Source organism: Rhinatrema bivittatum, chromosome 5 (assembly GCF_901001135.1).
Source record: "Rhinatrema bivittatum chromosome 5, aRhiBiv1.1, whole genome shotgun sequence".
NCBI lineage: Eukaryota > Metazoa > Chordata > Amphibia > Gymnophiona > Rhinatrematidae > Rhinatrema > Rhinatrema bivittatum.
In genome coordinates, this window is record NC_042619.1 from 133493810 (window position 1) to 133515651 (window position 21842).

Below are 21842 nucleotides of genomic sequence, written 5' to 3' on the forward strand. Positions count from 1 at the left end.
CTTTCAAACATTTCCATTTATCCGGTTCAGCCTCCAGCTGTTTGGCTCCTGTACCTTATCCTACCATGCAGACTTCATTGCAACGCATATGGAATTAAAGTCATCACATGCCATGCAGTATTCAGTGCCACCTGAAAGTGATTTCCATGAACTAGAAGTTATTGTTCTGATTGTAGTGAGCCATGGCAAAGTTATCTCAAGATCTTAGGAGGTTACATCATCTTACCCATTAATACCCTATATGCTCATGATTTCTACTGCAACATTTCTAGACAGAAAATTCCATAACTTGATTACACTAGTAGTAAAATATAGTAAAATAATTCTTGTTCCAAATTTTAAAAAATGTCCTTTTGGTAGCTTTTTTAAAATATAAAAAACCAGAAGTGTGTATACAATGCTGCACAATGAATATAGATACAAATAGAATGATCCCCCACCCAAAGGATTTTCAGTCTCAAGGAATATCTGAAGCACAGATCAGTAAAGTGATATGCCCAAGTTCACAATGAGTGTCTGTGGAAGAGAAGGGGCTTTAGCTCCGGTCTTCTAATTCCCAGTCCATCACTGTAACCAGTAACCAAACTCTCATCAAATAATATTCTTTTGATTTTTACATATTACCCAATGTAAACTTCATGTCTAGTGGATCTATATACTTTTTCAAATATTTGGAGACAATAATCATATCTCTCCCAGGCTGTAAGTTGCTCTTCCTCTTGCTCTAGTCTTTTTTTCCTGAAAAAATGTGCTAAGTGCTATCTCATATAACATCATTATAGAGGATGTATACATGAAACCAGAAATACAAATTTAGTAGTTTTGGTGTGCTATTAGAAATTATGAGTGTATTTAGAAATGTTTAGATTCATCATACACTAGAACTTACCTTTAGCTTTTTTCCTGGCTCCAGCTGCAGAGTTAGTGGTACTTTGTTCCAAATTTTGTGTGCATATCAGCTGAAAGCATGCAGCCTTGTGCAGGTCACGCTGAAACAGCAGGCAGTGAAGCAGAAGAGAGAAAAGCCATTTCAGTGGATTAGAGTTCCTTCGAGGGAGTGTAAGGGGAGAGAAGTTATATACACACATAGAGGAAGCTAGATAGATCTACCTGCACATCATTATTACAACATTGATAAAAAGATTGGTAATTTTCATTAAATGGGGGGGAAATGTTGTGTGTTTGACTCCTATTTTTTCAAATGATTTACAGAAAGTTTCTTTTGACCAAGTCCATCCATGTGGAAAGTGAAGAGACTGGAGTTTGCCAACTGCATGCGTTGAATGAGGAACCCATTAGTACTGGATTTGGCCTAACAACAGGTGCTTGAAGATGTGAGGGAAGGGCCGGATCGAGGAAAGGAGCTGATCTCGTGTCCACACTTCATCAACTTGATCCTTTGTGCACTGTTACAGTATATGCAGGAGTGACACCAGTTTACTTAAGCATTGCAGCAGTAATATTTTGTGATAGAACACAGAATATATATATGAAGCTGATTTACTAAGCTTGTTTTCCAGTAAACACAAAATGGGAATAAAACCTTAATAAATCAGACCCATAGTACCCTGACACCATTTTATCCAATTGATTTGCTATGTTTCACTGTAATGTCACAATATGGGGCAGATTTTCAAAGGGTTATGTGCATATATTACGCGTGTAACCCAGAAAACCCGCTCCTGCGCTTGTCTAGCCTATTTTGCATAGGCCCGGCGATGAGCGCAAGCCCTGGGACGCGCGTATGTCCCGGGGCCTTCAAAAATGGGTGGGGAGTGGATGGTCCGGGGGCGGGGCAGGGGCGGGACCGAGGCCTCTGGCACAGCGGTCATGCCAGGGGCTTGCACGCCGGCACTCGGCAGGCGTAACTTTGTCAACAAAGGTCAGGGGGGGTTTAGATAGGGCTGGGGGAGCGGGTTAGTTAGGGGAAGGGAAGGTCCCTCCGAGGCCGCTCCGATTTCGGAGCGGCCTCGGAGAGAACAGGGAAAGCCATCGGGGCTCCCCTAGGGCTTGGCGCGCGCAAGGTGCACAAGTGTGCACCCCCTTGTGCACGTCGACCCCGGATTTTATAACATGCGCGCGGCTACGTGCGCATGTTATAAAATCGGGCGTAGATTTAAAAATCTGGCCCTGTGCTTTTAACTTTTAAATGAGCTTATATCCCTTGTCTTCAATGTTACTTGTCAACTTGATTGGGTAAAATTATTTAGTGAGAATTTAAATGCACATTTATAATATACAAGAATCTTAAGTGTACAGATTTATATACGTGTACTGAATTACATTTAATTGTAATTACAGCAGTAGAGGTAGACATGCAATAAATATTTAATTAAAGTTGGATAACATGGTTAGTGAGAATCATGACCTAATATCTTGTATGGAATTCTCTCCTTTAGAATCAAAGCCATCTATCCCCCATATAGTTTCCTGTGACCAGTTACCATCAGAGAATCTGAGTGCAGCTGTGGGACAAAAGATCGTATCTCCCAACAGGATTCTCTCTGATGAGAATAGCTATGCCACAATAGTTGTTGGGTTCCCAGATCTTATGGTAAGCACGTGAGACTGCAGTTGCACAGATGATTAAATAATATTAAGCATACTGCATAAAATTCACGTTAAGTATTTCTCCCCTCCATCTGTCATCATACACATTGATTCTGATTCAGACCTTCATTCCTCCTTTCCTCTCTGCTTTTAATCCTTCCATTTCCCCTCTTCTCCCCAAGTCTGCTCCCTGTGTATCCCTTATGCCTATCTTACATTCCTCCATCGTTCCCTCCTGCCTCACCCTCGCTTCACCTCTCACTCGCACCCCCACACATGAAAATAATGGTATTGGCATTTCTCATTGGTGAGATGTATTGTCTCTTAGCAACCACTTCTGATAAAGGATTATCGAGGCCAGTGACACCCTCACCCCCCAGTTATGACATCAGCACATTATAACCACCCATTTACAGAGAGAAAGAGCAAGTTGGTTTAATGCTTTCCCAATGGCATTGCTTTTCTTAATGCATTGAGATATGACTGTGTTATGAGGAATTCTTCTCTTTTTCAACAGACCTTTATGTCACAGTCTTTTTGGTAATTTGTAACAAATCACTTGAGGGGGGAATAGGGTTGTCAGAAAGAGCTAAAGACATCTTTGTTGAGTGTGGACTGAATCAAAAGTGTTTTTATGCAGCTCAGTGTGCATCCTACCTAAAGTTCGGTCTGTGTTAACATCTGAGCTACTGTACAGAATCCACATGGCTGCCCTGCAGCTCAGTCACAGCAAAGGCTTCTTGTTCTTTGAGTCAGCCTTTAGGATACAGTCTGTGGCAAGACATAAATCTGTGGCCAGACTTTTAAAATTGCAATCAGTGACATGTCTGCATTACCATGTGTATTGTTCTGTTTATATTTAAATAATAAAACACCACTTAGATCTATATTATTTGTAAGTTGCAGTTTATAAAAAATGTTTCAATGTAGAAGAAAACTGTGTCTTCTTACTGATAGTTTAATCAAATATCATTGGATCTCCTTTACATACTTTCCCGGTTTTGTAGGAAGGAGTTGGGAGAAAGTTGTTGATTCTACTATTTAAATGCCATTCCTCAAAATGAATAACCTTTCTTGACCTGTCCACATTCATGCAATGTAAAGTACCAGTATTCACAGTAAATCAACTGTATTTAATTTGAAATCCTGTTTTCTCTCTTCATCTGCTTCCTTTTAGGCATTTGAGTATGTTACTGGTCTAATGCAGCTTTTCCCTTAAAAGCAAGAAAAATGTACATCTTATTAAGATGATCATGATTGGTCTGTCTTCTCAAGGTATTTTATCTAAGCTAAATCTTCCTAAGGCAATGTTTATGGATGTTAAATTTGTTGCAGAAAATTTCTTAGGAATTTTCTTTACTTCTTAGAAGGAGACATTCTGTGGCTGAGTGCACATTCTGTCAATGAGAAAATTTTGATCACACAATTGTAGAAAACTAAGAGCTTTGCTTATAGTTTAGTTTATCCTTATCATATAGCCAGTCTGTCAGTCTTGTTTAACCAAGATGTGGGCTATATTTGGGGAGAGAGAGAGGAACCAGTTATAACTGTCTGAAGGTTTGATTCCCTACTCAAGCTGGATGAGACTGGGATATAACTGAAAGCACTAATAGCTGTGGGTGTTGAGGTGGGGGGGAGATTAAACCAAGCACAGTTCTTGCAATGACATCTTGTGGCCAGCTAAAGAGCAGGACTGGGAATATCTCTAATAGAAACTGTAGTCTCTTCTCTTGGCCACAGGAAATCACTTTATTACTTGACCTATGGAAGGAACAAGTATAACAGAAAATATGTAGGTTACCGGAGGCCACGATTGATTGATCTATTATGAGAACAAGAAGAGGAGCAGCAAGGACAGATCTTGTAGGGGACGATAAACAGAATAAATCTACCATGATCGTTCTTTGTAACCAGCTGGAAGCCCATAAGTGGGTGCTATAAAGCCTGATTTGGCTGCTGTAATAATAAATGCAGTGCCAGAATTACTTTGAATGATATGACCTCAGCTACAGAATTTCTCCTTTTAAAAAGTAAAGAAAATGATTAAGAAATCTTCAGCAACAAATTTAACATCCATAAAGATTGCCTTAGGAAGATTTAACCTAGATGAAAATACCTTGAGAAGACAGACCAATCATGATCATCTTAATAAGATGTACATTGTTCTTGCTTTTAAGGTAAAAATTGCATTAGACCAGTAACATACTCAAATGCCTAAAAGGAAGCAGATGAAGAGAGAAAACAGGATTTCAAATTAAATACAAGCGCATCATGAGGAAGGATACTCTGTATTTCACAGCAACTCCTTGAGATGAAAAATAGTGTGGATAACTTCTGGTAGAATAGTTGTGAATGGTTGCAAGCCTTTAAGTGAGTAAGAGCACCTCTAAAGGTTGTTGTGAACGATCCAGAGCAGATTTGTGGCCAAAAACCCTTTGTTTAATGACTGAAGGTGATTTCCCAAATCTCCCAAAAAGAAGTGCAGTGCCAGCCATTGGAACACTTGGCCACCTGAATCTATTCTCTTTAAAAGGAAACATTCACAGGACCTTTCATACAACTGTACTTGATTTCTGTTCACTCTGACACTACTGTACTTTTGCCTCATTTTCAGTCTCCCAGTGACGTGTACCATTGTAAACGGGAATCCCCACTGGGCAATAAGAGTTCACCTTCTACAGATCCCTTCTTCTATGGAAGGCACAAAACAGATGGAGCTGTGAAGCGCAGCAATTGTGTTACTTCATTAGCTGCAAATCAATTAGTTAGAGCACTGTCCCCCCACGATGTGCCATTGAAGGAGCTCTACCCCAAAGGTATGATATGAGCAGATAAGCTATCGGTGAAACTTTTAGTTATGTTTGATGCTATGTGCATATTGCCAGAGTCGTTAGCATTTGTCTCTACTGGCAGAATTCACTTTGTTAAAATGAGATCGAGGATTAACTGCATGTGACTGCTGTGCGACTTGTCTATTCAGTATGGTTGTTAAAATAGCTGCAGATAAATGTTGTTTGGAGCTCAGAGTGTGTTCTTTCTGGAACAGATGTCATTAAGGGGGGCAATTTCTATCCTATCTGCATTGAGATAAAGATCATGCATAGTTTTTTTTATACCCACGGGCTTTGCATGTACCTTCTCTCTGAAATATGCCACTGTTACTTGCATTTGATTATCTGTTGGTAAATTTTGCTGACAAAGTGCTTGTGAATATTTGAAAATGCCATCTACATACATACTGTTTTTTTCCCAACCAAAACACATCCCCGGGAAGATGTCCTCTCAGCGCGACTAAACGTTTGTGCCTTTCGGAGAAACGTGCAAACGTTTCGCCACATGGAGGGAAGACAGTTTTCAGATGATTGACTGATATGGGTAAAACACTGTTTACCCTCATAAATCACTTGAAAATTGTCCTCTATAAAACTGCCAAACTTGTTGGTTTGTTTAGAAAATAACAATCACGTTATCAGGTTCTAGCTGTCGGTACTATATAATAGATTCTACCTGTTATTATGGTGCTATATAATACCTTAGGGTGGCTTTGGTAGTTCATCTGGCTGCAAAATACGCACACACTTTAACCACCCATACTTTGTAGCTAATTTTCAAAGAGAAAATTAGCATAATATACAAAGGTTGCAGGTATTTTGCACCTCCTGCTTATGTGAGCAACTGAGTTGGAGTAAAATAATGCATGTATAATTCAAATTGTAGGCTTGCCCTTAAGAGAGATTTAAAAACTGCTGCTTCGTCAGTAGTTCTTCCATCAGCTGGAGGCAGAGAATATTAGCGTAATTCTGTTCTGCGCTCCGGGTATGTAGTAGTGATGACACAGATTTAAAAAAAAAAAAAGTACTCTCCTTCCATTATCTGGAAGAAATACCGAACTCAATCGTCCTGGACTGCTGTAGCAGAAATAAAGGAAGGGGAATTATCAGGTAAGATTAGATTTCTCCTTCCTCTATCTACCTACAAAGATCCCTGTGAGTACCTTTCTTTAACCTGCTTAAAGGTACATGCACTGTGAAACCCCTTTTAACTTAACTGAAGGAGGGTGGTTTTCAGAAAGCCAGTTGACCTGTGTAAATTGCTTAGAAAATTGTCCTCTGTGATTCAAACAGGACCCTAAAAGCTCATCTGGTGTCTGTTGAGTATAAGGAATCTCTTATTCGCTTGTAAGCAGAGGAAGATAAGAACATAAGAAAATGCCATACTGGGTCAGACCAAGGGTCCATCAAGCCCAGCATCCTGTTTCCAACAGTGGCCAATCCAGGCCATAAGAACCTGGCAAGTACCCAAAAACTAAGTCTATTCCATGTTACCGTTGCTAGTAATAGCGGTGGTTATTATAAAAGTCAACTTAATTAATAGCAGGTAATGGACTTCTCGTCCAAGAACTTATCCAATCCTTTTTTAAACCCAGCTACACTAACTGCACTAACCACATCCTCTGGCAACAAATTCCAGAGTTTAGTGATCCTATTGGAAGATGGATTTGAGGGAATCCTCAGATCTCATTATGAAGGAAAGTTGTCACTGGGTATGGTAAATATCCCATATCTTTCTCTCTCCTGCTGCCTTTGTTATCCAAGAAATGGGAATCCCTGCAAACAAAATCCTTAGCCGGTGAAGGCTTATCAGAGTAAGTGCAATGAAGCCATCTGCACCAAGCCTCTTCATGTGTGGAAAAGGAAAGCTGCTTGTAGCTTTCAATAAGAACACATCTGGCAGTCAACTTCCTTACAGATTAATAGTAATAGGAGGCAGCAAGGTCACCTCTGCCCAATGGTTAGGAATAAGTCTTTCTGAATTGTACTGCCATACATCTCTCATCATCTCCCAGAGCAAGATTATTTTTTTCTACTTGCACTGCATTTTAATTCGCATTTTTCATCTATAGTAAACCATTACTCTCATTTTATTGTCCTTGAAACAAAGATGTTTCCCTCAGAAAGTAATGTGTGGTGCCGCCACAAGTAAATTTTTTAATGTGCAAAAAAGCACTGTGGTGTAAAAGACAAAAAAAAGGCAACACCTGTTTGTTTCTGGAAACAGCAAAGGCAGCAAACAGATTATTCTGTGCAGCATTTGGCCTAGGTAATTACTTTACATTGTAGAACAAAGGAAATGTTCTAAAAATTGTCATTAAAGATTACTATAAATATGGCTTTTTGGCTTAAGTGCTGACACCAAGTACTCTACTTCTAGTGCAGTGATAAAACTGGCTTTTCTTATGTGTCGTATCAAGACAATCTGTAGGAAATTGCATTCCATGGCTTTTTTTCAGTCATACACGTGCTTTAGTTTTCCCTTTGGTGAGGCAGATATCTGAAATGTTCCACAATTGTGTGTAACTCTTGTGCAGACTTGTAAATGTGCAGATGTTTGCCATTGTGGGTTAATATGAAAGTGCGTGCTCTAAGATAAACCACAATATTCAGCTTGTCCCAGCCAGCTCCTCCTCTCACCCTGCATGGTAACTGGTCATTTCTGGCACTTAACCCTTCTGGTTCTATAAATACATCCATGTACGTCAGCCAAATTCTAACAGCAGGAAGGATGTCAAAAATGATATACAGTGCACATTTTTGAGCAAAGCTGTCCCAGTAATAACAAGCAAAGATGTTCTTTCCAGTGAACCAAACTGTAGTTTGGAGCCAAGGAAATCACTTTATAACAGAGGCGCTGCTTTTTGATTTCTGTGCAAAACCATGGGGATTTGCATGCATAAAAATACAGTGGGCAGTTTTCAAGGGACTTTCAGTGGATAAACAGGTGTTTACCCATGGGGGAAAAAAACCCTTATAAAATAGTTTCCTTCCCTGCCCACTCCTCCGATGCAGGGAAAAGTACACATGCTGCCAATAATGTGCATACTTTCCCCCATGGGCAGTGGGGATGGGGCTAGGGCAGGCCCAATAAAGTGCGCAGGAGGAATTTTATTTTGAAATCCCCCTGCGTTCTTTAGCCTGCGTACTTCGCAAGTGCAAAGTACTTGGGAGTGAAGGATCCCTGTAGCATTGGCCCTCTGTTGGATTTTCAAAGGGAAACTTTCCCTTTTGAAAATTGTCCTGCAGACAGACCTGTGGATGCAAAGTGCCTGTGGGCCTGCAAGCAACCCACAGAGTTTCAAAGTTGCCCTCCCCATAGCTGACCTATTCTCCGACCACCTTGAGACCTGGGGAAGGCTGGATAACTGTAAAAATTGTATATCTGGTCATTTGTGCTCTAGTAAATATCCAAGGCAGTGACAGTGATGGGAGAGTCAGTGGCAGCAGAGGTTGAGGCTCGTGGCCTCCAAGGTCTGAAAAAGGTATCTGACACTGGTCAGCTGGACTTTGCAAGCCTCAGGACATCAGCAACTGAAACAATTAACTTGGGCCAGTTACTGTCCCACAGATAAGCCAATAAGCAGATGAGCAGGTAAATTTAAACTGGTAGAGAAGCAAGCATAGGTGGACAAATGAATGACACTGAGTGGCATCCCTGGCTTCCTTTTTCATGCTTTACATGAGTTTTATGATACATTTTATTGTGCTAATACAAATGGTTCACAAACTCTCCTACTGACAAGTGTAATTGTAATGCATCATGGCATCATCCCAGTGCTTCCCTAAACCCTTCATTTAAATGTCTCGGGTGTTTTGTAAGGCACAAAATTAAAGGTACTGGATTCACAAATCTGTGAATGATTCAAAGCAGGAGTGCCTTTCTACTACTGAAAAAAGTTATTTTGGAGCAAGTAAGAAGATGTTGAGTAAATTTTCAAAGGGATTGCATTCAGAAAAGTAGCATATAAGTGCATAAGTAGCCTGTATTCTCCTGCATGCTATTTTATAAACCTCGAACGTACACATGTATTTTTGGTTTCACACACTTTTACCTGTGCAAAAAAGGGATGGTCTAGGGGCATTCCAGTGGGGCTAAGAGGTGTACACAGAGGTTCCTGTTTTATGAGAAATTTGTGCAAATACATTAGGCAACTTATTTGCATAATTTTACACCTGCTAATTATCTAGCGCCAATGATAGACTCATCTGTTGTCTGCTATTTTGGGTGTGAGGTCTGGGTGAACTGGGTGACTTCAGGTTGATGTACTAGGAGGGTCTCGGTGAACTGGTGGAAGTATCAGCAAACTAGTTATTTCAAGTATGCATGCATATTTTAAAATATATCTTCCTCCTTTTGCGGGTTTTACGCATATATGTTTTTTTTTCACATGTAAAATATATACGTGTATGTTTATAAAATAGGTAGAGAAAGTATGCGCTTTCAATATATTGCAAATATTCGCATGTACTGAAGCACACATGTGTACTTTCAAAGTTTATCTACATGGTATTTTATAAAATTGTATAAAACCTGCTGCACAGTTTATAAAATACTAGAATAAATCTCCATGCATCAATTTATGTGCACAAATCCAGTAACATGACTAGGTTTGAAAGTTATCGGCTATGGGAGTATGTTTTTTTGTTGTGGACACTGATAAGTAACACAGTAGGAGGAACTGAGGAGGAAATGCATTGTCCTCCTGCTAGCATTTTCTGGGAATGTAGCTGATTGCTTGACTGGAGCTCCTTTTATTAACGTTTACTGGTCTATTTTTAAGTAAGAAACTGAGAACATGTTTTTTTTTTATTCCCTATTTATTTTTATAATCTGCAGAAGGTGCTTGTGCTGTAAACTTGCTTTTCTTTTTTTAGCTTTATTCATGGAAATGTTTCTCCCATTTGGTACCTCTGGAAAAAGTATCGTTGAATAGTTCCTTATATCATAGTATAATATCAATCATACACCCTATGGGAACTCATGACAGATAATTGCTTAATTCTGTTCTTATATTTTCCTCTCTAAATAACTAACGCTTTATCTTTCATCATAGCATGGTTATGTGGAATATTCCAAAATGTTTTGGTCAGTACTAGGGATATGCATTTGTTGCTCCATTCGTTTGGTAGTACACATGTATTTAACGAATGGATAATAGCTGCGCAAAATGGATGATGTGCGTTTATGTAGTCTGCAATTGATGTACGTACATATCATCCGTTTTGCATGTCTACTATCCATTTGTGAGATACGCATGTACTGCTGAAACGAATGGAGCAACAAATACACATTCCTAGTCAGTATGATGTAGATTTTATAAATTTGCGCGAGGGCGTACTTTTGTTCGCGCACCAGGCGCGAACAAAAGTACGCTGGATTTTATAAGATATGCGCGTAGCCGCGCGTATCTTATAAAATCCGGGGTCGGCGCGCGCAAGGGGGTGCACATTTGTGCAACCTGCGCGGACCGAGCCCGGCGCGCGTTCCCTGTTCCCTCCGAGGCCGCTCCGAAATCGGAGCGGCCTCAGTGGGAACTTTCCTTCACCCTCCCCCCACCTTCTCCTCCCTTCTCCTACCTAACCCACCCCCCCAGCCCTATCTAAACCCCCCCCCTTACCTTTGTTGCCAGATTTACGCCTGCTTTCAGCAGGCGTAAATCTGCGCGTGCCAGCGGGTTGGTGGCGCACCATCACCCGACCCGGGGGCTGGTCCGGAGGCCTCGACCACGCCCCCGGGCCGGCACTATGCCCCCGGTCCCGCCCCGAACCGCCCCCTGACCCCGGTCCTGCCCCAGACACGCCCTCTCCCCGCCCCTTTTACGAAGCCCCGGGACTTACACGCGTCCCGGGGCTGTGCGCGCGCTGGCGGCCTATGCAAAATAGGTGCGCGGGCGCGCGAGGGCCCTGCGCGCGTAAATCCGGCCGGATTTACAGATGCAGGGCATTTAAAATCCAGCCCTATGTGTATATAATAGAAAATGAAGTATTTGAAAAGAAAAGTGTGGCCCAATTGATATAAATATAATATTTCAGACTCTTTTAACTGTGAAATAATTTCTGAAACATGCTTTATTTAATTGCAGATGTCAATCCCCCACTGACCGCTGGGTACTTGGAAGTAACAGATCTTAATTCAAAGAAAGTCAAATATATTCCAATTCCTAGGTAAGGAATGGATATCTGCTGCATCGTAGGCACAGTTATTAATTATGAGATTATAAAATTGTTATATATAAGAATGTTATGATCTGGTTCGAACATTTTTTGGTAATGAATTGCGGAATATAAATATATGTAACTAAATAAATAGTCTCAGAGGTTTAAGTGAAACTTGAGGTTTACATTACCACCTATATGACCTGGTAAGGTTTTTTGTTTTTTTTTTAATATATTTCTTTATTGAGATTTTTTAAATTACATCTCGTAACGTACAACCTCATATAACAGATGAGAAAGTATACACATACCCTCCCTTCCCTTCCCCCCCCCCCCCCCCTACCCCCTTTGAGAATTGTTTGTTAGAAATAAAGTCCTTACTTGGAAGCATAGGGTTCATGAGTTAAATGGGTGACAGTCAAAGATATATATACGAGTGAGCGTCCGGGGTGCAGTAATATATGTGGTACATCAGGATCCTCTTGGCTTGCGAGTGGATTCCTTGTAATCCATGTACAGTTGCAGCTTGATTGTTGCTTGCACAGTCTGTGGTAGGCTTGCCCGATAGCGTAGCCAGGTCTCCTCCCATAAGGCCAGTCGTTTTTTTGTCGTTCTCTTTGCCGTTAGATACTCAAAACACAATAAGTTTACCATCTGAGATTGCCACTGTGCCCTCTCTGGCTGGTCCTCCACTATCCACTTAGCCATTATAGTCTGAAGGCCAATCACCATGGCTTTCTTTACAAAAAGAACAGTCGCATTGTCTACCATGTCCATGTCTCTAGGCGGCAGTCCAAGGAGACATAAGGTAGGGTCCTTATGAATGACAAAACCCACAATCCCTCCAACTTCCAGTAGAATCGTATTCCAAAATTTGACTATCCCCTCACATTCCCAGAGGAGGTGTATTAATGTTCCATCAGATGTCCCACATTTTAAACATTTAGCAGAATCGCACAGTTTAGCAGCATACATCTGAGTCCTTGACATATACATACAATGCAATACTTTATAGCTAACTTCTCGGAGAATTACATTTTCGGTCAGTTTATAGCTATTTTGAAGACATACTTTTATTGCATCACTTGTTAATCTGATATTAGCCCTTTTCTCCCATTTGACCTGTATTCCCTCAAAGGCCCTGGTATTCACTAACCCCTTCAGTATTCTAGAAAAGGTCCCACTCGAGTTGGATTTCCGCCCCATGGTGATAAAAAATGTTTCAAGATCTGGGCCTTTAAGAAAGTCTTCAGATATATGCTGGAGGGAGAATATATAGTGCCTTATCTGCAAATAAGCAAAGAAGTCCTGAGATACTAAACCAAACTGATCCTTCAATTCCTGGAAGCTTTTTAAGATCAGTGTTTGGGGGTGTAAACAACATTTTATGTTATCCAGCCCCTTACTTTCCCAGATCTGAAACACCCGGTACATCAGGCCACTAGGGAACTGTGGGTTACCTACAAAAGAAAGATAGGGGGTTATTGTACCCTTCATCTTTAACTTTGTCCGGCAGAGGTATCTCCAGGCCCCCCTACCAGATAGGATCACCAAATTCTTTTTAAGCTTATCTGGCACTTCCCTCCCTGGGATCTGTAAGATATTCATACGCCTGTGGGGAGACATCCAATCCAGTAAAAACTTCGTTGGGGAATATATACTAGTACCATTGATCCAATCGTATATATGTCTCAGGATACAAGTAAGGTTATAGTCCCTCCAATTGGGACAAGCTAAACCCCCTTGTGCCATGGGCAGCATTAGTATGGGCAGCGGAAGACGTGGTCTATGCGACCCCCGTAGAAAGTGTCTCACTAACCCATGTATTCTCATTATCTCCGCTTTCGTTAGCCAGATGGGGATTTGTTGCAATACATATATCCATTTTGGCAATTCCATCATTTTCAACAGGAAAATCTTTCCTGTAAGGGATAAAGGCAAACTCCCCCACCCCCGCAGCTTATTAGACATGTTTTGGTATAGGGGTTCAATATTGGCTTTATGTAGATGTTGTACCTCACTGGTCAGGCGTATACCCAAGTACTTCATATCTTTATCAACCCACTTTAGGGGGAATGTACCAACCCACTCTCTCCTTAATCTAGGTCCCAGCGCCATGGCTTCAGATTTTTCCGTATTGATTTTTAGTCCAGCAAATGCCCCAAAGGCCCTCTGATGCTGTAAAACTCTAGATAGGTCCTGTTGAGGAGATGTAAGGAACACCAATACGTCATCCGCAAATGCAGAGATATTAAAGTTCTGAACCCCCATAGAATATCCTCTGATCAGAGGATCTCACGCTATCTTCCGTAACAATGGATCAATGGACAAGATATATAAGAGGGGAGAGAGCGGGCACCCCTGACGTGTTCCTCGATAAAGTCGGAAATCATCCGAGGGCTGGCCGTTCGCCAGAATAGCCGAAATTGGATTGTGATATAGCAGAGATATACAAGTAAGGATCTCCCCTCTGAAGCCATAGCGCTCCAACACAGAAAAGAGATATGCCCACGACACACGATCAAAGGCCTTTTCTGAGTCGAACGCAACCAACATTGCCTCTATTCCTTTGGTTTGGCATTCTGCCATCGAGACCAATAATTTTGTCATGTTCTTACTTATGGCGCGGCCCTTAACAAACCCCGCTTGGTATTCCATGATCAGGTAAGGGAAAACAACACTTAGTCTGTCGGCAATAATTTTGGCGAAAAGCTTCGCCTCGCAATTCAGAAGGGAAATTGGCCGATATGCTGCAGGGCTCGACAGATCTTTACCAGGCTTCTCCAGTACCGTGATATAGGCTTTGGTCACTCCATCAGGAAACTCCCCTTCGACTCGGCATCCTGAAAAAACGCCAGCAGCGCTTCTGAGGCAACATCTTTTAGGATTTTATAGTATTCAGCGCTCAGTCCATCCGGCCCTGGTGCCTTATTCTTTTTGCTGGAATTAATGACCCCCTGAAGTTCCTCCAAAGTGATAGGTTCATTAAGTTTGCTCAGATGCTCCTCAGTTACCTGTGGTAGAACCAAATCTTGAAAAAATTGATTTTCTTCCAAAGAGCCACCAACTCTATCTTCTTGATACAAGGCCATATAGAAACGTCGAAACGCTTCACCAATCTCTGCAGCAGTCTTGAGGGGCTTCCCTTGTTTATCCTTTAACTTATCAATTACCGTTTTCCCCCTTTGTAGCTTTACTAGATTCGCTAATAATCGTCCCGCCTTGTTCCCACACCGAAATAGTTTATGCTTCCCAGCAAGTAAGGTTCTCTGCGCTCTGATGTGTAAGGCATCATTAAGTGCTTTAAGGCATACTGTATATGTTGCCAAATTCTCCTTGGTTCTGTGAATACTTAAGTCCTTCTTAGCCAGGGCTAAGCTGCGTTCCAAGTCTAAAATTCTCTTATGTAGACTTCTGGCTTGCGCTATCAGGTAGGAAGTGATCTCTCCACGCATGACCGCCTTGCTGGTTTCCCAGTACAACTCTGGTTTCTGCATATGGTCTTTTTATGCTCTGCATACTCTTTCCATTTTGAGATCAAAAAGGTCCCAAACTTCACGTCATCCCCCAGATGCGCAGGGAAGCGCCACAGTCGTAGCCTCGTCGAAGGGTCACCATCTAGCACTACCACTCCTATCAAGGCATGGTCCGATATTGCTACATCTCCTATGTATGCCTCCTTCACCCTAGAGAATAGGGCTTCAGATATCAATATGTAATCTATCCTGGACATCGTCGCATGTGCTCTGGACACGTGTATAATCCTGCTCAGTGGGATGCAGTGTTTGCCAAATGTCTATCAAAGAGAGTTCCCTGCAGAGATACGTGATCCCCTTCCTGGCTGTGGATCCCAAGCCAGCCACTGGCTGTGATCTATCCAGCATGTTGTCATGGACACAATTGAAATTTCCCAAAAGAAATAATGGCCCTCTCTGCATTTGCAGAATTGTCCCTACCAACGTTTGAAAGAACGGGTGAGAGTATTGATTTGGTGCATAAACGGAACAGATAGTTACTTCCTTCCCCTATAGCTTTCCCACAACAATTAACATTCACCCTTCTGTGTCCGCATATTGCTGTGTAAGTTCAAACCGCAGTTGCTTATGTAACAGTATGGCTGTGCCAGCTTTTTTTTTGACTGCTGGGTTATAGAAGCAGTGCCCAACCCAGCCTTTTTTCAACTTCAAACTCTCAGCCTCGGTCAAATGAGTCTCCTGAAGACCCACGATGTCAGCCCTCAAGCGTTGCAGTGTACTCAGTATTTTCTGTCTCTTGACCGGGGATCCAATGCCCCCTACATTCCACGATTTAACCCTCAGATTATTCATAGGTCCACAGTACGGATATTTTCATTAGTCACACTATGAAACTTTTCCAAACTGGTAAGCCCCCCAGCCTGAGCCCCCAGTCTATTTCTTCCCCGATACGCCACCAATCTGTCACCGATGACTACAATCCAAAGCCCCATTCCTATGTCCAATGTATGTGCCATTAATTGTGAAACCCCTCTTCCTTTCCCCTTAACTACGTACACGTTCCCATTTTCCTCCCCCCCAAGTCCCAATCCCATCCCCTCCCCTCTAACTACCCCCACCCGATCAATTCCTCCTAAAAACATAACCCACAATCAACTGAGTAATATCCCCACTCTCTATGGGGCGTGAGATCCGTTTCAATGTGATCAGGTTCTGCCCTCCCCTTGCCACATCTAAGCACCGCTTGACTACCCTGAAGAACCCCATATATATTACATGTGCATGGACATAATATAAACAACACTGAACCATGGGACAGGTTATCAAACTTGGATCGTTCAACATATGACCTTCAGTGTACTTCTGTCCAATTCGCACTCCATTAACAGGTATTCACTGCGTTTGCGAAAGGATTGTGTTCTTCACTCGCCCCTTTTTTCAGTCACTTGCTTCCCGGTTGGTGAGCCACGTTGCCGCCTTCTCTGGCGCGTCAAATGAAAGGATCTGTCCCTCATTCCAAACTTTTAGTACAGCTGGAAATTGTAGAGCAAATCTAATATTTTTATTGAAGAGAGTACTGCAGGTCGGCGAGAATAGTTTCCGTTTTGCCGCAACAGCAGCAGAGAAATCTTGGAAAATTAAAATTTTTCCCTCTTTGTACTTTAGCTCCTTGGATTTTTTAAAGGTATTTAATATAACATTCTTTTGGGCCCAGTCGAGGAACCTGGCGATAATCAACCTGGGGCGCCTCTCCGACTCTCGCTTAGGGCCCAAATGGTGAGCTCTTTCTATCTGCAGCTTTCCATCTAGATCCGGTAAATTTAGGGCTGTCGGCAACCAATTTTCCAAGATACCTTTAATTTCCATGTCCGTGATGTTTTCCGGAAAGCCCATAAATTTCAAGTTGTTTCGTCTGGCTCTGTTCTCTAGATCTTCAAGCTTCTGCTCAGCTTGTTTTACAGTCCGTTCCAGCGTTGTTAGTCTCGTGGTCGCCGCCATTATGTCTTCCTCGACTACTGACACTCTTCCTTCTGCAATGTCAATCCGGCGACCCACATCGCCCATCGCCTCCTTTAGCGCTCCAAATCGTTCGGATAGGTCTTCGAATTTCAGAGCTAAGCCTTTTATAACTGCTTCCGTGATCTTTAGTACAGTCTGTTCATCCACTGCTGCGTTATCTTGGCCTGCATTGGCATCCGCCATTTTAGGCTCCGGCTCTACAGCTTTCTGTTTTTCTTTCCGTACCGGTTTGACGCTCATATCTGCCGTCCGTTCACCCTGCAGTTGCTACCTTTGGACTCGATTTCCAACCGGGGGGAGTTTCCCAAACTTTCCGGCTATTTCCGCTCTAAAGTTAGGTGTTTGGGGAGCGCAGAACCCGGAGCTAGGAAAGCCTGCTTCCTTCCTCGCTCACCACATCGCGTGATCTCCTATCTGGTAAGGTTTTTAAGACTCTTTGCCCATTTTTCACAGAAAGTTATGTTTGTTTTTTAGTTAGTTCCAAGGTTTGGCCATATAATTTGTCTCATAAAACCTTTCAGCTGCCATAGAGACTGATTGTAGGTTTTCATTTAATATTCTCTGTGAATGAGAATACAAAAGATGTGCAAAAAATGTGGTGGTTTTTCATTGCAGTGTGCATAAAACATCTGTATGTGTGCATGTAATATGACAGATTGTTAAATAAATCTGACCTTTCAGACTCAATAACTGGAGGATTAGGGCATACAATGAAATAATGTAAAAGTTTTTGATATACAGAGAAACAGAAGGTGCAATTTGCATAGGATTCATCTGCTGTTTATACAAATTTGCAGAGTTCAGAAACTTCTTAGAGATAAAAATAATACCACATGCAAAGGAAATATTCTTCAGCCAGTATATAGATATGTTTGAAATTGGCTGTTGGAAAAAACATGTTATGACCATCTGCCTTTAGAGTCAATGCAATGTCAATCATTTTCTGCAACTTGATTTGTAGAAACTCTACTGTGCAAATGTTTCTATCACTTTTCCCTTATGGTCCACTTACTTTGGATATTCTTGGACATAGCATAGGGTTCTGAGATTATGAGTTATATTTGTTTATTTCTGTATGCTATAGATAGGTAAGGTATCTGAGACTAACCTGGGATATTTGCATACAATTGTACTTTCAAGACGGTGAATCTGTGGTTTGCAGAATATGCCATAAAATTATTTGGATCAAATTGCTTTTGTTCTATCATGTAGTAACTCATATTTCAGGAGTCTGTTAATAACATTGCAAGCACTATCTCAATTCTAATATTTCCTAGCGTGTAGCCAGATGCACTCAGAACAAGTGGGTATAGTGTGCTCGTGCTAGCAGTTGGAGACGGATCTGATGTCAGCACGGGTACATATACCCCCACAGGAAGTGAAGCAACTCAGTAATTTCCGTCTCCAAAGCAGTTTGGAGCGCCTGCACGCTCGCTGAGCGTGTTTTCCAAATCTACTTTCTACTTTCCAAATTTCTCAGAAGACGAGCCCCGCACTCCTGCAGTGATACCCTCGGGTCCCTCCCCCAGTTGAGTTTCCCGGGGTGATTTCCGCGATCCCTCGGAGGTCTACGCCTCGGTCCGGTGGCCGAATCACAGCAGGGATCTAGCCCCCGAGCGAGAAGGGCTCAGGCCTGGCTGAGAGGCGCCTCAGTCCCGGCGTGGACTTAGCCCCGAGTGAGACGAGTTCGGCGGCTTACAGGCAGCGGGTGCATTTCCTCAAGCGCGGCAGTGAAGGTATTTCCCCTCTTCCCCCGCAGCCGGAGACCGCCCGGGTTACAGCCGGGAAGCGCCGAGGATCAGGTAAGGCGTACATCTCTTACTTTTGGTCTCCGAGGTACGAGGATCGGCGGCGTTGCCTGCATGTGGCACACCGTGGAGGTCGCCATTTTGCTGCCTTGTTCAGGTATTGAGCGCCCATGTTAGGCGCCTGTTGATGAGCGCATATTGTATATTATTGAGCGCATATTGCTGACCGCATATTATTGAGCGCATATTGTAGATTATTGAGCGCATATTTCTGACCGCATAATATTGAGCGCATATTGTGTATTGTTGAGCGCATATTGCTGACCGCATATTATTGAGCGCATAGGGGCGGATTTTAAAAGGAGCGCAAATAGCCTACTTTTGTTTGCGCTCCAGGCGCAAACAAAAGTACGCTGGATTTTAGTAGATACGCGCGGAGCCGCGCGTATCTGCTAAAAACCTAGATCGGCGCGCGCAAGGCTATGGATTTTGTATAGCCGGCGCGCGCCGAGCCGCGCAACCTACCCCCGTTCCCTCCAAGGCCGCTCCGAAATCGGAGCGGCCTCGGAGGGAACTTTCCTTTGCCCTCCCCTCACCTTCCCCTCCCTTCCCCTACCTAACCCACCCGCCCGGCCCTGTCTAAACCCCCCCCTTACCTTTGTCGGGGGATTTACGCCTCCCAGAGGGAGGCATAAATCCCCGCGCGCCAGCGGGCCTCTTGCGCGCCGGGCCGCGACCTGGGGGCGGGTACGGAGGGCGCGGCCACGCCCCCGTACCGCCCCGGGCCGTAGCCACGCCCCCGTACCCTGCCCCCGAAAACGCTGCCGACACGCCCCCGAAACGCCGCGACGACCGGGCCCGCCCCGACACGCCCCCGACACGCCCCCCTCGGAGAACCCCGGGACTTACGCGAGTCCCGGGGCTCTGCGCGCGCCGGTAGGCCTATGTAAAATAGGCTTCCCGGCGCGCAGGGCCCTGCTCGCCTAAATCCGCCCGGTTTTGGGCGGATTTAGGCGAGCAGGGCTCTTAAAATCCGCCCCTAAATGTATATTATTGAGCGCATATTGCTGACCGCATATTATTGAGAGCATATTGTAAATTATATTGAGCGCATATTATTGAGCGCATATTGTATATTATTGAGCGCATATTGCTGACCGCATATTATTGAGCACATATTGTATATTATATTGAGCGCATATTGTATATTATTGAGCGCATATTGCTGAAGGCATATTATTGAGCGCATATTATTGGCAGCATAAGCGCCAGCGCTCTGCATGCGCAAGATGCGATGGAACATTTAAACGCCTCGGCGTCTCCAGAGGCGGCACCTCCTGCTTCCGGCGTGAAAGCTCTCGGCCTCTGCTAAGCATGCCAGCTTAGAGCCACGCAGAGCGAGGAGCCAGACTCCCTTTGTGCCCAATGTGAGGAGGCCGTGGGAGCCTCGGGCCAGGACCAGTCTCAACCGAGGTTTACCGACAGTTCCCCATGGGCCACCCCGGATCTAGCGGGCCGTCTCGACCAGCCAGGAATCCCGGGGACCTGGTACCCCGACGGCTAGAGACCGCTTCCATTTCCTGGGTGGATTTATTTAAGGGGATCCACGCCTTTGTACAGATGCAGTCAGCTTCCCGTCCAGGCCCTGCTGCCGCTCCGGCAGACCCTGCCCCTGGACCTTCTCGCCCTTATCGAGGGCATCCGCCTCCGGACAGTCTGGCTCATGCAGACCCTGATGTCTCAGAGGACGAGTCCGAACCTCCCGAGGAGGGGGAACTTCCCTCGGGGATAGGCCCCAGTACCATGGAGGCATCCACACAGAACCCCCCGCTGGAGGGTCTTCGTCCCACAGCCCGCCATTTCCCCTTCCTGCAAGCGGCGCAACAGCTGATCGATTTAGAGTGGAATGCGCCGGAGGCCTCATTCAAAGGGGGTCGGGCCCTGTCCGGCATGTACCCCCTGGACCCGGCAATCAAGGATATGCTGGCATGCCCTAAGGTGGACGCCTTGGTTAGCACTGTGGTCAAGCGCACTACCATTCCAGTGCAGGGGGGGGCGGCCCTCAAGGAGGCTCATGACCGATGCCTGGACGCCATCCTGAAACAAACCTTTGAGGTAGCAGCTCTGTCTTTGCGAATCGCAACCTGCTGCACAGTGGTAACGTGTTCCTGTTTGTCACAGGTCAGGAACAATGCTCCGGCACCTGACATGGAGTCAGCTCTCTCGTTCCTTAAGGATGCCTCCTCCGACCTAGTCCGTACGACAGCCAAGGGGGTCTCATCCTCAGTAGCAGCCAGGAGGCAGCTCTGGATACGGAACTGGTCAGCCGACGCCCCTTCTAAGACACTTCTCACTAGAATGCCGTTCAAGGGGTCTCTTCTGTTCGGCAGCGACCTAGATAAACTGGCCAGCACATGGGGCGCCTCTCCAGTACCTCGACTGCCGGAAGACAGGTCCAAAAGGAACCAGCGCACCTTTCCGAGGCCCTCCAGAGGTAGAAGCTCCCAAAGCTTCACTCCCTATAGGAGTCGCTACCAGGCACCTCGTCCTCAGGCCAGAAACCAGTCCTTTCGGACCAAGCAGCACAAGAGGGGAGCCGGCTCGGGTTCGGGTCCCGGCCGCACCCCACAATGAGAATCAGCCGATCCATCCGGGGGACGAAGCCATAGGGGGCAGGTTAACCCTCTTCTACCCCAGATGGGTCGAGATTACGTCGGACCAGTGGGTCCTCGCCATCATCCGAGAGGGGTATTATCTGGACTTCCATCACATCCCTCCGGACAGGTTTGTGGAATCTCTGTGTCCAATCCACAAGAAGGCAGCATTGGAAGCTACCCTGGCGAGGCTCCTGTCCTTGAAAGCCATAATCCCAGTACCTGCATGGGAAATGGATTCTGGGCACTATTCAATTTATTTCATGGTACCCAAGAAAGAGGGCACTTTCCGGCCTGTATTGGACCTCAAGTCAGTCAATCGATACTTAAGGGTCCCGAGGTTTCGCATGGAAACTCTGCGCTCAGTCAAGACCGCAGTACAGCCAGGGGAATTCCTCCCGGCCT

General features: G+C 44.3%; 1 protein-coding gene across 1 annotated transcript in view; it reads left to right on the top strand.

Moving 5' to 3' along the window:
- Positions 1-21842, top strand: part of VWA8 (von Willebrand factor A domain containing 8) — a 745717-nt gene that overhangs the window by 512114 nt on the left and 211761 nt on the right. Inside the window, 4 exon segments of the mRNA XM_029602953.1 lie at positions 1213-1322; positions 2400-2554; positions 5165-5366; positions 11468-11549. Coding sequence (XP_029458813.1) covers positions 1213-1322; positions 2400-2554; positions 5165-5366; positions 11468-11549 — 549 coding nt within the window.